General features: G+C 34.3%; 1 protein-coding gene across 1 annotated transcript in view; it reads right to left on the bottom strand.

The window, feature by feature from the left end:
* Positions 1–17152, bottom strand: part of GALNTL6 (polypeptide N-acetylgalactosaminyltransferase like 6) — a 994726-nt gene that overhangs the window by 693844 nt on the left and 283730 nt on the right. The window contains exon 4 of the mRNA XM_008000268.3: positions 10207–10373. Within this exon, the coding sequence (XP_007998459.2) occupies positions 10207–10373 (167 nt within the window). The remainder of the gene's footprint in view (positions 1–10206; positions 10374–17152) is intronic.

The raw sequence follows: 17152 nt of genomic DNA, 5'->3' as shown, positions 1-17152 counted from the left end.
GTAATTGGAAGTAAAGCACTCCTCAGCAAATGTACAAGAACAGAAATTATAACAAACTGTCTCTCCGACCACAGTGCAATCAAACTAGAACTCAGGACAAAAAACTCAATCAAAACCGCTCAACTACATGGAAACTGAACAACCTGCTCCTGAATGACTACTGGGTACATAACGAAATGAAGGCAGAAATAAAGATGTTCTTTGAAACCAATGAGAACAAAGATACAACATACCAGAATCTCTGGGACACATTTAAAGCAGTGTGTAGAGGGAAATTTATAGCACTAAATGCCCACAAGAGAAAGCAGGAAAGATCTAAAATTGACACTCTAACATCGCAATTAAAAGAACTAGAGAAGCAAGAGCAAACACATTCGAAAGCTAGCAGAAGGCAAGAAATAACTAAGATCAGAGCAGAACTGAAGGAGATAGAGACACAAAAAACCCTCCAAAAAATCAATGAATCCAGGAGTTGGTTTTTTGAAAAGATCAACAAAATTGACAGACCACTGGCAAGACTAATAAAGAAGAAAAGAGAGAAGAATCAAATCGACGCAATTAAAAATGATGAAGGGGATATCACCACCGACCCCACAGAAATACAAACTACCATCAGAGAATACTATAAACACCTCTACGCAAATAAACTGGAAAATCTAGAAGAAATGGATAATTTCCTGGACACTTACACTCTTCCAAGACTAAACCAGGAAGAAGTTGAATCCCTGAATAGACCAATAGCAGGCTCTGAAATTGAGGCAATAATTAATAGCCTACCAACCAAAAAAAGTCCAGGACCAGATGGATTCACAGCTGAATTCTACCAGAGGTACAAGGAGGAGTTGGTACCATTCCTTCTGAAACTATTCCAATCAATAGAAAAAGAGGGAATCCTCCCTAACTCATTTTATGAGGCCAACATCATCCTGATACCAAAGCCTGGCAGAGACACAACAAAAAAAGAGAATTTTAGACCAATATCCCTGATGAACATCGATGCAAAAATCCTCAATAAAATACCGGCAAACCGGATTCAGCAACACATCAAAAAGCTTATCCACCATGATCAAGTGGGCTTCATCCCTGGGATGCAAGGCTGGTTCAACATTCGCAAATCAATAAACATAATCCAGCATATAAACAGAACCAAAGACAAGAACCACATCATTATCTCAATAGATGCAGAAAAGGCTTTTGACAAAATTCAACAGCCCTTCATGCTAAAAACGCTCAATAAATTCGGTATTGATGGAACATACCTCAAAATAATAAGAGCTATTTATGACAAACCCACAGCCAATATCATACTCAATGGGCAAAAACTGGAAAAATTCCCTTTGAAAACTGGCACAAGACAGGGATGCCCTCTCTCACCACTCCTATTCAACATAGTGTTGGAAGTTCTGGCTAGGGCAATCAGGCAAGAGAAAGAAATCAAGGGGATTCAGTTAGGAAAAGAAGAAGTCAAATTGTCCCTGTTTGCAGATGACATGATTGTATATTTAGAAAACCCCATTGTCTCAGCCCAAAATCTCCTTAAGCTGATAAGCAACTTCAGCAAAGTCTCAGGATACAAAATTAATGTGCAAAAATCACAAGCATTCTTATACACCAGTAACAGACAAACAGAGAGCCAAATCAGGAATGAACTTCCATTCACAATTGCTTCAAAGAGAATAAAATACCTAGGAATCCAACTTACAAGGGATGTAAAGGACCTCTTCAAGGAGAACTACAAACCACTGCTCAGTGAAATAAAAGAGGACACAAACAAATGGAAGAACATACCATGCTCATGGATAGGAAGAATCAATATCGTGAAAATGGCCATACTGCCCAAGGTAATTTATAGATTCAATGTCATCCCCATCAAGCTACCAATGAGCTTCTTCACAGAATTGGAAAAAACTGCTTTAAAGTTCATATGGAACCAAAAAAGAGCCCGCATCTCCAAGACAATCCTAAGTCAAAAGAACAAAGCTGGAGGCATCACGCTACCTGACTTCAAACTATACTACAAGGCTACAGTAACCAAAACAGCATGGTACTGGTACCAAAACAGAGATATAGACCAATGGAACAGAACAGAGTCCTCAGAAATAATACCACACATCTACAGCCATCTGATCTTTGACAAACCTGAGAGAAACAAGGAATGGGGAAAGGATTCCCTATTTAATAAATGGTGCTGGGAAAATTGGCTAGCCATAAGTAGAAAGCTGAAACTGGATCCTTTCCTTACTCCTTATACGAAAATTAATTCAAGATGGATTAGAGACTTAAATGTTAGACCTAATACCATAAAAATCCTAGAGGAAAACCTAGGTAGTACCATTCAGGACATAGGCATGGGCAAAGACTTCATGTCTAAAACACCAAAAGCAACGGCAGCAAAAGCCAAAATTGACAAATGGGATCTCATTACACTAAAGAGCTTCTGCACAGCAAAAGAAACTACCATCAGAGTGAACAGGCAACCTACAGAATGGGAGAAAATTTTTGCAATCTACTCATCTGACAAAGGGCTAATATCCAGAACCTACAAAGAACTCAAACAAATTTACAAGAAAAAAACAAACAACCCCATCCAAAAGTGGGCAAAGGATATGAACAGACATTTCTCAAAAGAAGACATTCATACAGCCAACAGACACATGAAAAAATGCTCATCATCACTGGCCATCAGAGAAATGCAAATCAAAATCACAATGAGATACCATCTCACACCAGTTAGAATGGCGATCATTCAAAAGTCAGGAAACAACAGGTGCTGGAGAGGATGTGGAGAAATAGGAACACTTTTACACTGTTGGTGGGATTGTAAACTAGTTCAACCATTATGGAAAACAGTATGGCGATTCCTCAAGGATCTAGAACTAGATGTACCATATGACCCAGCCATCCCATTACTGGGTATATAGCCAAAGGATTATAAATTATGCTGCTATAAAGACACATGCACATGTATGTTTATTGCAGCACTATTCACAATAGCAAAGACTTGGAATCAACCCAAATGTCCATCAGTGACAGATTGGATTAAGAAAATGTGGCACATATACACCATGGAATACTATGCAACCATAAAAAAGGATGAGTTTGTGTCCTTTGTAGGGACATGGATGCAGCTGGAAACCATCATTCTTAGCAAACTATCACAAGAACAGAAAACCAAACACTGCATGTTCTCACTCATAGGCGGGAACTGAACAATGAGATCACCTGGACTCGGGAAGGGGAACATCACACACCGGGGCCTATCATGGGGAGGGGGGAGGGGGGAGGGATTGCATTGGGGGTTATACCTGATGTAAATGACGAGTTGATGGGTGCAGCACACCAACATGGCACAAGTATACATATGTAACAAACCTGCACGTTGTGCACATGTACCCTACAACTTAAAGTATAATAATAATAAATAAATTTAAAAAAAAAATACTACATGTGATAACTAAGATACAACCTAACACAGGGTAGACATTGAAACTTAGGTTGTGCCTTTCCATTCCATCGCTTCATTCTATCACATATTTTCCAAAATTCTTATATGCGTGTTCAAATTAGCCTGCATGTATTTCATTGTAATGCCATTCTCTCAAACAACTTACATTAGAACATTTCTAACAGCTCTTTTTTGTTAAAGCTAGCTACATAAAAAATGTCTGTTTGCATGGTTCAGCAAATATATCTTTGTAAATTAAATGTGAATCCTAAAATAAACTGAAAATAATTTTAACTGAGATATATTATTATTTTCTTTAGGAGACAAAAGATATTATCTCCATAATATCTTTTTGAAATGTTCTGACTACCGATGCCCTCATTATAAAAGCTAATCCATAATGTAATTTATTAAGAAAAAATGTATATGTTTTTCTATAGTATCTCAGAATCCTTTACCTTAATTTACAAAATGAGCACCTGCTTAAAACAGATTTCTACTAGAATGAATAAAGCATTGTAGTAGTAAGCATGAGGCTTGTGAATGTGTGTAGCATTCCTGAAAACTTGAGAGATTATTCACATTCACGTTTCAGGAGAAAAGGAGACAATAAAAAGCTACTGTACACATGAAGGCAAAGGTGAGACTCAACAAGGATATATAACTATCATTATTTTTGTCAGATAAATTCTATTGTTTCTGAAGACATTTACATCCTGTGAGATTGAATTTTTAATTTACAAGTAAGAGGGAGAGAAATCTCAAAAGCGCTTTTCTTCTGAGACAGATTCTACTGAAAGCATATTCTGCTACAAATGGGCAATATCCGTCTTTTACAAATGCACAAAGACTTCTTATGAATTGATTTTTTTATTTTGTAACTTCTCAAACTTTTACCCCTTTATATTGTAGGATAATTTCCCTGATTGACTGCACATTACTGGGGTATGTTCATACATCTGACCACAGAAAGCAATGTCACTTAATGTCCCAGATTCCCTTACATTCACCAATGTTAAAGTAATTTGTGAACAGAGCCATTAAGACACTCTGCACATTTAAACTTTATGCAATATGACATACAAATATCAGAAAGCAGAATAGCTCCTTTCCATTCTTCAGCATACAATGCTGAATTTCTAAATATACTGTTGTATTTTTTAACATTTGCTTAGTTCCTGCTACTAAACAGTATTTGGCTTGATATTGTAGTTTGATTTTTTTAAACACAATTATCCTTGCCATTTTAAATATGAATATTAAATCTAAATAACTCCAAGATTTATTTAGAGTGACTAGCTCTCAATAAATCTGAGACATAAAAATTGCTTGTCTTATAATCTAGTGAAGTACCTGATGGAATACCAGCACTAAAACATTTTTGTCGACTGTCGTCTCAGAATCTTTAAATGCACTTTAGTGTTAGTATTGTATAATATAGAATAAAATGCACTACCATTCTTCATCGGTTTTACAACCTTTTTCACACTGATGATATCTTCCAACTTCGAATAGTTGTAAAACTTGTGCTGACTGATTTGTCTGCTTATGGAAACTTTCCTTAATGCATACTTGGAAACTATTTGTGTAAAACAGAAATTGAATTCAAGACTTGACAACGTCATTTGTGAAATCATTAAAAATATCCTTGCTATTTTAAAGATTTAAAAACACTTTCAGCCTTATGAAGAGTCTAGGATTTTTTAATGGTAATGTAGATCATTATAGGAATTGCTTTGCTATTTCCATGTATATGTAGGTATTCATACATATTATATATACACATATATAATATTTTTTCCTTGGCATAAAAGTTACTGACTGATTCCCAAGCAAAATAGATTTACAAAGTTTTGAGAGACCTTATTTGTTTAACAAAAAGGAAAAATTGGTAAGGGGATGAGGTATGACAGTAAATTGGAATTAAACATCAAATGCTATAAAATGAGTTCACAAGAAAGCAAGGCAAATGGCTACAAATTTTGGAAATTGGCAATATCTAACAAGGAAATATAACAATTAATGTTACATAAAATACTGTGGATGTCCTTTATTAACTTATAAATCCAATATTAATTGCACACTAAACAGTATAAACAAACAGCAAAATTTATTTTGTAATAACATGTAAGAAACGAGATTTTTGAAGTTACTTATTGCACCCATATTATTCACGGAAGCTTCAACTCCAATTTTACTTAATTTTAATTTATCTTTTTGAGACAGAGTTTTGCTCTGACACCCAGACTGGAGTGCAGTGGCATGATCTCGGTTCACCGCAACCTCTACCTCCCAGGTTCAAGTGATCATCCTGTCTCAGCCTCCCAAAGTGCTGGGATTACAGGTGTGAGCCACTGTGTCTGGCCATTCAAACCCAATTTTAAAATGCATGACAGTGATTTTGAAACTTTAATTCCTATGGAAAGTACATATAGATATTGTTGAAATGCAGATTCTGATTCATCTGGTGAGGCCTGAGAGTCTGCATTTCTAGCAAGCTTCATGCTGCTGCTGCTGGTCCATGCACCACACTTTGGATAGTAAGAATCTGGACTGTCTAAGGAAAAGTAAGCTGGATTTCTTGAAAGTTGTTGGCATTGAGCGGATAGTTACAAGTCTGTTTTTCTCTCTAATGGGTACATGGAGAATAACAGATCTTTCTGAAACTCAAATATTCAACTATTTACCCCTTCTGTCCAGGAAGTTTGAAAGAAGCAGGAGCAGAAATGAGTGAGTGTGCGCATGTGTACCTGTGTTTGTGTGTGTATACTCGGGTATACAGTAGTGCCTCCATACTTGCATTAAGGTAAGTGTGTCAGCAACTCTCCTGCGACTATCCTCAATTTAGACTTGCATTCATCTAAACACGCAAAGTTCAGAGAATTGTCAGGTCCAATATACCCTATCTCTGAGGTTAAGCCCCAGCTTATTTCACACATTTCAACATTTTCCATGTGGATGCTGTTAAGGTTGCCTGGAATTTGGAGATAAGCCCAGGATTAGTCCTGCTTTAAAGTCACCATGAAGCCTTGTTATAGGCCTCAAGTTAAGTTGTGAAATGTATTTCTCAGAGCTTACTGGAAAAAAAAAAAAATAGCCACACTCACTAACTTTGGTAAGCTTCAGATAGCAAAACACAGCAGTGGTTGTTGAAAACTTACCTGCAGGCCTTCACCTTCATGTTTTTATAGACGGTGGACTTATGTTCTGAGGCTAAAATGACATTCTGTTACCAAGCTTGCTTTAGGAAAAATGTCTAAACTGGGAACTGCGAGATAGAATATTCACTTTTTTTTAAAGCATTTTGAGAACTAGGTCAATCTTATTTAAGCAGATTTTTCTAAATCACTTGGTAATAGTTTAGAATTATTCTGTAATTATCTAATAATTTGGTATTTTACTTTATTGATATGAACGCCACTATTATAGAATTTAACAATTACTATATACTCATACTTGTTGTAAATATGAATTCCAAGTAATTAGCAAGTGACTCATGCTAATGACATGTCTAAAATATTGGCTTTCCTATATTTTTGGTCATGTATAGTTATTCTACTGATCTGGAAGATGTAAAATATAAGGCAGTAATATTTGATTAAGTCTTGTTAAAGTTTAGTGCTTTTGGCCAAGGATCTTGTAGAATATCTGAAAAAGTTAGTAGTGCAAAGGTGGCAAATACTGAACAGAAATGAAATTGGGATGTATTTCTAAAAATAAATTTAAAGTGTAAAACAACAAAAAAAATTAACTTCCTTAAGGAATCCAACAGAATTCCTATATCTTCCTGTATTTTAAAATTCATCTATCCTACTTAATCTGATTTTTAAAGAGTGGGTGAAAAGAACTCTACACACTATAGGGTTATAGTTTTGGGGAATTTTCTAAGAAAAGTATAAGTTAATTATAGCTTTTAACAGCACAGCTACAGATGTATCAGATAAAAAGGGGCAGAAAAAGTTTTTCTCTCTTAGAGGCCCTGTAAACAAGTGATGCCTTGGGGTATCTTCCTTTTCTTGTAGTAGTAAAAACAATCTTGAAAAGGATTCTGCTAAACACTCTTCTAAGGCCATGCATTTAATTTAGATAAATAACATCATCTCATTATTGATTAAATTCTCAGAATTTTATATTACTTCAATGCTTGTAGTAGCTTATTGGCCATATTGGAGATGTTTTAAATGTCAAAGCAGTCCTAATTTCTCCAAATATAAATTACCATGATACTCTTTAAATGGCCGCTAAATGAATTCTTCTGTTGATTCTGGCGATAGATAAATAAATCAATAAATGGGTAGATAGATAGAGAGATAGATTATTGTGGATCATATTTGATTAAATGAAGAGAATCTCTTCTCCAAAAAGTATAGACTATTTATACTACACCGGTAGGAGAGTATTTGGTGAGAAGAAATCAATAGTTGAGAGCAATCACTCTCTCATGAGCATGCGATTCACTCAAACATCCACGGCGGCCCTCCATCATAACCTCTCCATGGAGAGTCACTATCTTTCTCATTTTGATAAACAGAGACACTCAGAGAAAGTTAATTTACCAAATGTCATACAGTTAATGGTGTTGGGATTCTGACCTGTGTTCATTACACTAATTCTTTATATTTCTCATAATTCAGAAAGCAGGAATGATGCTTCTAAGTCCATTCAAGTGCTAATATACATCAACCAATACTCTCAGATGAGATTTTCATAATCCAAAGCAAAAACTTGGAAAAAGAGTCTTTCCTATTTTATATAATTTTAAAATTATGATGTATTATAAAATATTATAGAAGCATTTTATCACCTATTTCCTTCAAAATTTACTTTTACATTTGATTATAAAATTATACTTTCAACTTGATTGCTCATAAGAGTAGAATATCTCAATGAAAGTTTTACCTAAGCATTAAAGTAATGATTATCCCTTAGAAATGCCCATTAGGAAATTCAAAAGTCACCATTAATGTTCCTAAATTAACCATTTTCTGTTACCCCTTTCACTAATTACATTGACAGTCTACTTTCTTCCTAACTAACATGACATACAGAAACATAGTCCACCAAAGCTGCTGCTGTACCAAAGGTGACAGTGATTTGGAACCAAGAAAATGTAGGTGCCAGGATTTTCAACCTTTTCAAAGACTTTCAACTGAAAAATATCTCTGAGAAATATTTAACAAGACATGTTCTACACACCATAATTTCCTGCTACCAAGTATTTCTCACTCTATTACCCCCCAGGTCAAAATTCTACTATAATAAATAGTTTACCAAGATAATCAAAAGTTACACTGGCCTATTTCTCCTAGTACCAGTCAATCACAAAGACCATTCACTTGGCAATCCGCAGCCTCAGATCTTTATCCCCTTTTTCACTTTTTGAAATCAATGCTTTATTAACACATTAAGCACCAATCTTTAGCCTAAGGTAATAATGACTGCTGTGAAATAGTAACCTCAATTGGAATAAAAAAGTGAATATACCATTTACATTGTTTTTCAAATCTCTGAAAATTTCAGTTTTAGACAGTGACTATTATTAGGTAATATTAAATGCATGCCTACCTGTGTAACACGAGACAAAAACCTCTTTAAAATCAAACCTAAATGACAAGGTTGATAGTTTAAGGATTGAGATGGAGTCTCACTCTGTCACCCGGGCTGGAGTGCAGTGGTGGGATCTCAGCTCACTGCAACCTCCACCATATTAATAGTGTAGTGTCAAACAACCTCATTTCTGTCACGTAAGTCCCAGTATCTACTGATACCAGGCAACCTCTGGATCAGTATTTAAAAGGAGTGTATAAAGACCAGTATTTTAACTGACTACCTCTGTCAAAGAAACTTTACAATTAGCACATCAAGCAGTCTTTTGAAGAATTTTTGAATACTATGAATAAAAGATGTTTTTGTGACAAATAACATTTCCAAAACTTCAAATTGACATGAATTCAAACTTCCAAAACTTAATTAACCCATGTGATCTCAAGCTGTATTCTCTTTTGAGGCATAAGAATAATATTCAATCAAAATATTTTACTGTCATCCTTTCTAACAGATATACAGTTAAGTGTAGCTCCTTCATGCAATAAAATATAAGGTAAATTATAAAATGTACTTTATAGTATATTTATACAATAGAAAGTAAATTACAAAATTATAAAATTTTTATAAGGTAAGTATAAAATTATAAAAGTATTAAAACTTATGTTAAATTTTGTAATATACTATTACACTAGATTGTTTCTGTTATTGTTCAGATAGATAAAATAGCTAGAATTACCAAGTAAAAATATGTACCTGTGTCCCTTATAATTTCTAATATTTATGAAGTAACACAAGCACAGCCTGGAGTATGTGTCATACTGGTAAATAATAGAGTAGATACTTTTCAGAAACAGGAACAGATTTTATAGTTCTAACTCAAATATTTTACCATTCACATGTACTTACAATAATATATTTTGCAGTGTTGGTCCTGAAGCTGAAAGTAGAATTTGAGGCATTTTGCCAACACCTGTCTAATTTGCAACAGAGATTGTAATGCAAATTTCTTATACATTACCAAATGAAACTGATAGCTTCTCATTAAGTTTCTTTTGCATTTGGTCAATATTTTACGAAATCACAACATAGATAAAACTTCATAATCGCCTTTCAGATGGAATCAGAAAGCAGCTCCCATTAACTTTTTTAAAAAGTCCTTAATGATTATGTGAATGGTAGCAGAATCAGATAAAATGTTATCAACTGTATCTTACCTCTCTCACTGAAGTCATCTACTAGAATGATTTCTGCTATCAGACTCTCTGGCGTTCGGTTAATTATACTGTGTATGGTCCGCAGGAGTGAAGTCCAACCTTCATTATGAAATGGGATAATGATGCTGGTGTTTGGCAGCCTTTCCAGATACATCTTGTGCTTACAGCTGGAGATGAGGGAAAAAAAAAATGGTGTATCAAATGCAAAACGCTTGTATATCTTATTCTGTTGTTTATTCATTATGTTATCAGACAACTGTGGAAACACGACTTGGTCTAATACTTTCCAACCAGAGTTTGTACAGCATGATTGTTATTCTGCTCCTTCATGGAATGTATTAATGATCTCCTTTCACACTCACTCTTAATGAAACAACTGTTTTATCCTCTTTGGTATCAGGGTTTCAAATTCATCAGTTTGTTGAAATGTTGTGCTCTTGTTGATGTACATTTTTCCTGTTGTTATATAATAGAAATAAGGATGAATAATATGCTTTAAAACTGTTTCCATGGAGCACATAATTAAGATTTAGATGGATTTCCTGAAGAGATCTAAAAATTTAACTTCTGTAATATTTATGTTTAATTAGTCAGTTTTAGTCATGGAGTGTTTCAATGGCTGGACAGTATTTAAAGCCTGAAGGGAAAAACAACCATAGCCTCTAAACAGAATAAATTAAAATTTAATTTAAAATAACTGTTAACTGAGCACAACCACATAATAAGATTAAATTAAGATCCAAATCAAGATGTTATCACATTCCTAGTGAAAACTCTAAAAAGAAATCTCAAGTTCATTTTTTTTTCATTGTTGGAACCATCTGAGAAGATGAAAAAGAAGTATTTTAAAAATTGTATTCCTTTATTCATTATTTAATCTAATAATTTATTATTTTTAACAATATTCATTAAACAAGTAAATTTTGACATTTTCAGACAATGAAAAGTGTTTGAAAACCCATCAAAATTATAACATGATATGGGCACAAAAATGCTGTAAAAACATGAAATTCATTTTAGGATAACTTAAATATCAAAAAATATATATAATATGAAAAAGATCTGTCAGTAATTTCCATGGGAGTGTGGTAAGATAGATGTTTTTGCTTATAATGCACAGATCTGGAAAATAGTGTTTCTGAAGTTCAGCATACCTGGTCATAACTATGTGGAGCCATTGATTCTTCTGAACAAAGCCAAAGAGCCCAACTAATTGTGCTTTGATATATCAATATTCATAATGTTGCACCTACTTGTGAGAACCATCACACCTCACAATGTCCTTAGAATGAGGGTGATATTCCCAATGAAGCCATTTGTTTTTTAAACATCAGGGCAAGCTATTGTACATATCACTTGCCTATTAATTAAAGAGGACTTGCATTCAGAGTAATATCGTATAAACCATCAACAGGGGCCAGGCACAGTGGCCCATAGATGTAATCCCAGCACTTTGGGAGGCTGAGGCAGGAGGATCACTTGAGTCCTGGAGCTCAAGACCAGCCTGGGCAACATAGCAAAACCCCATCTCTACCAAAAGTAAATATTAGCCAGGTATGGTGGCACACACCTGTCATCCCAGCTACTCGGCTGGCTAAGGCCAAAGAATTGCTTGAACTCGGTAGGCAAAGGTTGCAGTGAGATGAGATTGCACAACTGCACAGTCCAACCTGGGTGACAGAGTGAGACTGTCTCAAAAAAAAAAAGGAAAAAAGAAAAAAATCAATAGGCTCATGACTTTTCAGAGTCATATACAATCCAATCAGAGAAAGGGTAGACAAAAAAGAATGCAAGACCAATCATGTGTGACAAAGGCTTTCTCTTTCAAAATGTTTTCGATAATTTCTATCTGCCTAAGCTCAAATTACTATCAAATTACTGCCACACACAAAATATAAAAGGATCCATTCTATTCATTCATTCATTCATTCATTCATTCATTCATGTCACAATAATTTACTGAAGATTTGATATAGGTCAGGCTCCAAAGTTGAGGTAAAACAATGAACAAAATGACATTTATATTATAATGAGAGATACAGAAAGACAAATAGTTACAATTTTAAAATGAAATGGATAGTGTAGAAGTTTAATAGAGTGCTATAAGATTATTTGAGAGAGGCCCATAAGCCAATTTGGAAAATGTAGAAATTCAAGTGAGAACTGAAGGTGGCCTGCAGAGGACAGGTTCAAAGTGTATGTAGGAAGATAATTCACATGATTTGGTAACTAGGAGATGTGATTAAAGAGGAGTCTTACATTTTGGACATGGGCAACTGATCCGATAAAATACAGAATGACAGAGGAGCCTGTGTGAGGGACGCACTGAAGGTTTCAAAGATTGAGAGCAACGATAATGAATTCAATTTTGACCATGTATTGTTGAGATGTCAAAATGACATCCAGTTGCAATGTAGCTTTCATATATCACATACACACCTATCTGTCAATTTAGATGTCCATCTATCTATATATATGTGGGTGCATAGCTCAAGGTAAAAATCTATTTTGCTGGGGGAAGAGGCTCATGAGAGATAAGCTCTAGTAGATGACGCTGGTGCATCAATGCCTCCTTAGCACTCACCATTCCAGTATAAGCCAAGAGGGTCCTATTATACATCTCTGCAGATAGCAAAGTGAGTACTTTGCCTCATCTCTGCACAAAGGGCAGATCAGAAGTTCTGGGAGAAATTAATTCCCCTAGAGCAAGTATCAACCAACGAATAATGGAAGTTAGAGAATAAATAGTCACATGGTGGGATAACCCTGAGGTGTGTTCTATATTTTCTCCCATAGTTTCCCAGCAGGATTACACCTCAGTTGCCCACAGTGATCAGTAGTTTGACAAGGCATCTTTTACTGGTTACTTTCCCTTTTCTGTCTTCCTTTTTCACATTGCCCGCACCGCACCACTCTACATTCTGTGATTACCTCCTAAACAGTATTATAGTCAAATTTTTGTTTCAGGGTCTGCTTCCAGAGGAACCCAAACTTAGACATAGGCAAATAAGTTATACCTCACTTGGTGGGAACAGTCTCTTGAATCAATGTCCTGGTCAAGATTCACATTAATCAATGTGCTGGTCAAATAGGCAACACTCTTATTTTTGTTGAGTTGGGAAGGTTGCAGTTTGTTATACTTGGAGATAATTTTAAATAAGTTTTTAAAAAACAGTGATCACACATGCATTTCATCACTTCTTTCAGCTTTTGAATTATTACTGGTGCTCTACTCAGAGACGTCTCTAGGCCTATGAAATACAACTAAGAAGACTTTACAGTGGATACATAAAAATGGTCTCATCCTCATTAGTTGATTATTAGTAGTAACACTGCCTTTTTACAGTGACATCTGTAACTTATTTTTCAATTAGACTACATTATAAACTCCTTACTATTTCATGCCTGATGATTATGTATCAAATATTGAAAAGTCACATCACACTTTTTGATCAGACTATCAAGGTTCAAATGATAGCTTTGCCACTTACTGTCTGTGTGACAATGGGCAAGTTATTTACCCTCTGTAAGATTAACTTTCTCACACAGGATAATGTGGGAGCAAGAAAAAAAAATACCTCTTTATAATGTGCTAATGAGAATTAAATTGGGTCATCTATGTAATGTACTTCATATAGCATCAGAGCTAATAATAGCAAGAGTTTAATAAATACTGACATTATTATGGTCATTGTTGTTTATATTATTTCATTGTCAAATCCTCTGTGGAAGAAAATGTGGAACTAGTAAAGACAGGAACTGCAGAAGAGACAGTGAGAGACATTTAGCATACAAAGATGAATACATTTCAGTCTCTTCCCTTAAGGGTTCACAGACCAGTGAGCAGATATATAAAATGATTAGACTCAAAGAAGACAAGTGACATAATAGATGGCACATAGACATTGAGAGCCTGAAGGAAGTGTGACTAACTTTGTCTGAGAGAATTAAGGAAATCTTTATCAATGAGTCTGTATGTGGAGAACAGATCATGAAGAATCTTGAAAATGATTCTAAGGAATTTGGATGTTAGCCTGCAGTCAACATGAAGTACTTCAAATATTGTTAATCGCAAGGAAGACTGGATCGTGTTTACATATTCCTTTGGCAGCAGGGCAGACAACGTGTTGCAGATGGCAAAGACTAGAAGCAGAAAGATTAGCCCTTGTAATAATTCTAGCAAAAAATAATGAAGGTGCAGATCTGATTTTCACTCGAAGGAAAGCCAGCTCCTTTGTAAAAGCACTTAATCTGATTGAATTATATTTGGTCATTCTAGCACTTAAGCTGCTCCAAAGAAAAACTGAATCACTGCCAACCTCAGGCATTGGATTCAAGAAGTTGTGATCCAGATGACTACCTCATAGTATTTCTAGAAATAGTGAAGCATATCCAGGGCTTTATTAAGGCTCTGCGCCTGCATATTTTAGGTTTGATGTCAAGTCAGGTTGAGAATAAAAGTTTACAAATATGAAGATGATGTACCAATATGGAACTGAGTTTAATAAATAAGTAAAATGAAGTCAAACACAATTTATATGCTTTTTATGGTTACAAATGTGTATAAATTCACAAATAGAAGAAGAAAATAGGGACAAATGAAAACATGTGTTGAAATAGGTTTCTAGGAATATGGGTGTAATTATTGCATTTCATATTGCTGTATTATTTTCAGATAAGCATTTGCATAAAATTACCTTGCAGTTTAGGAATAGCTCAGAGGTAAGGACATCTCTTTGTTGAGTTGTAGTTTATAATAGATGGATAAAAACTAATCCTTCAAATTTTAAAAGCACCAGGAAGACAAAAGATATAGTTTGAGTTATTTAAAAATTTACTTGAGAGAAATGACAAGTTGTGAAGGCATTTAAAAATCTGAAAAAAAAACCCTAAATTATTTTGTAAACATTCTGCTAGACCTTTCAAAGTAATGAAACCTCAATGGCAAATTTTCTCATATTCTTCTGTTTTTCCAAAACAGATTAAATACTTTCTGATTTTTTATATTGGCATTTGCTAAACTGAAAGATTTTAAAAATATAGTTCAATAGTATTGTTTAATGCATACTTAACATTTACACCTTTCATGGTTACATTAATTTATCTTTATTATTTCATTGATTTTATTAAAATAAGTGTTTTTTCCAACAATAAAAAAGGCCAAAAATTTAATTTTAATTACAAATACTTGGAATAAATACCAGACTTATCAGTGACTTACTTTTGTGTAAAAGAGATACTTAATATGTATGCAACAATGTCGATGTTTATATTATGGGCATTTAGGTGAACTTTCATTTGGAGATCTTAAAACCTTCATGTATTCTTCACCATCACTTAAACATTACTTCTCACTGCCTACTGTTGTGTGTTTTGTTTTGGAAAGAGTGTTAAAACTCACATTTAAAAAATTCTAGCTCTGAGATTTCAGCTTTTGAGTAAAATGTTTGAATGTTTAAATATTTCAATCTTTAGATCATTCTGTTAGCTTATTCAAAGTATGGCTTTATTTTTTGTTTTGTTTTGGTTTTTATTTACCTATATAATAACAATAGTCAGGAGGTTATGTGGTGGTAATAACCACTCCCAAATTTCAACGGCTTAAAATAATAACTATTCTCTTTCTTGCTTCCTTTACCTGTTCAACACTAGTTGGAAGGAGGGTCTCTGCTCACTGCGGTTAGCAGAAATAGCCAACATCTTGACTACTGTCAATAATTGTGGTAGATATAATAAATGAGAACACTGATGGGCATTAAGCTAGTAATTAGATGATGTATCCCTAAAATGGCATATTGTTATCTGCTTACAGCTAATTGGTCAGAACTAGTCATGCAGTCCAGGGGCTCAGAATGTGCAGTCTCGTATTGTACAGAAGGAATATAGTCACAAGTATTTGGCAAATGACACTAGTGAAATCAACCATTTCAGTCTTCCACCTTCTTTAGAACAAAACAAGAAAAGAACATTTTACTTCTTGGACAAAATTTAATGGAAAAATGAAAGAGATTGAATTTCTTCACTGATGAAAACCAGAATATTTACAGCCCCATATCTATAGAAGCATGACAAGAGGATATTAGAGCTGCAACCACATTTAAGAAATCATCCAGTTAAGCCCCCCATTTAATTGAGAATTGAGACAGAGTTTTAGAGAGTTAAACATTAATTATTTTACAATCTAATTGGAAAGGCATTGTACCGGGTGAAAAAGTGATACAACGATGAGGCACTGTTCCTGAACTAAGAAGTTTATAGTTTTTCTGAAAATTCAGTAATTATCGCCTACACAGGAGGTAACACAAGCAATGAATAAGAATCCAGCATTCTTCACTTTTGATTACATAATCTTTTGGAAATGTCATTCTATCATTGGCCCTTTAAGGCATCTTTATACTAATAGACTTAATTAAATTATATAAATATTATAATATTTTAAGGAGGGGTAGGCAATTACTTGATTAGCTCAAATGTTTTGGTGAGATATATGCTGTATCCTCCATAAATATTTTTGTAGATAAACCATTCAATAAAATGTATGACAAAATACCCATCACAAAAAATTTATGATGAACTGTCATTTGAATAGAGGCTCTAACAGTCACTAATATTATATTATCAGGTGGCTAAAATAAGTAGAAATAGTGCCCACTATGCACAATATTCCTATATTGGTTTTGTGTATTTAAATAATAATACAGATTTTTGCTATTTCTGTCTAATATTATTTCCAGGTAAAATTATGTTTGAGATTTCCTCTTTTAGTCAAATGTACTAACAAGGACCACATTTACCTTTCTACTTGATTCAACGGTATTAGTCTGTTTTCATGCTGCTGATAAAGACATACCCAAGACTAGGCAATTTACAAAAGAAAGAGGTTTAACTGGACTTACAGTTCCATATGGCTAGGGAAACCTCACAATCATGGAGGGAGGGAAGGAGA

This window comes from Chlorocebus sabaeus, chromosome 7 (genome assembly GCF_047675955.1).
Source record: "Chlorocebus sabaeus isolate Y175 chromosome 7, mChlSab1.0.hap1, whole genome shotgun sequence".
Classification (NCBI taxonomy): domain Eukaryota; kingdom Metazoa; phylum Chordata; class Mammalia; order Primates; family Cercopithecidae; genus Chlorocebus; species Chlorocebus sabaeus.
This window is presented reverse-complemented; position numbering and strand designations above follow the sequence as displayed.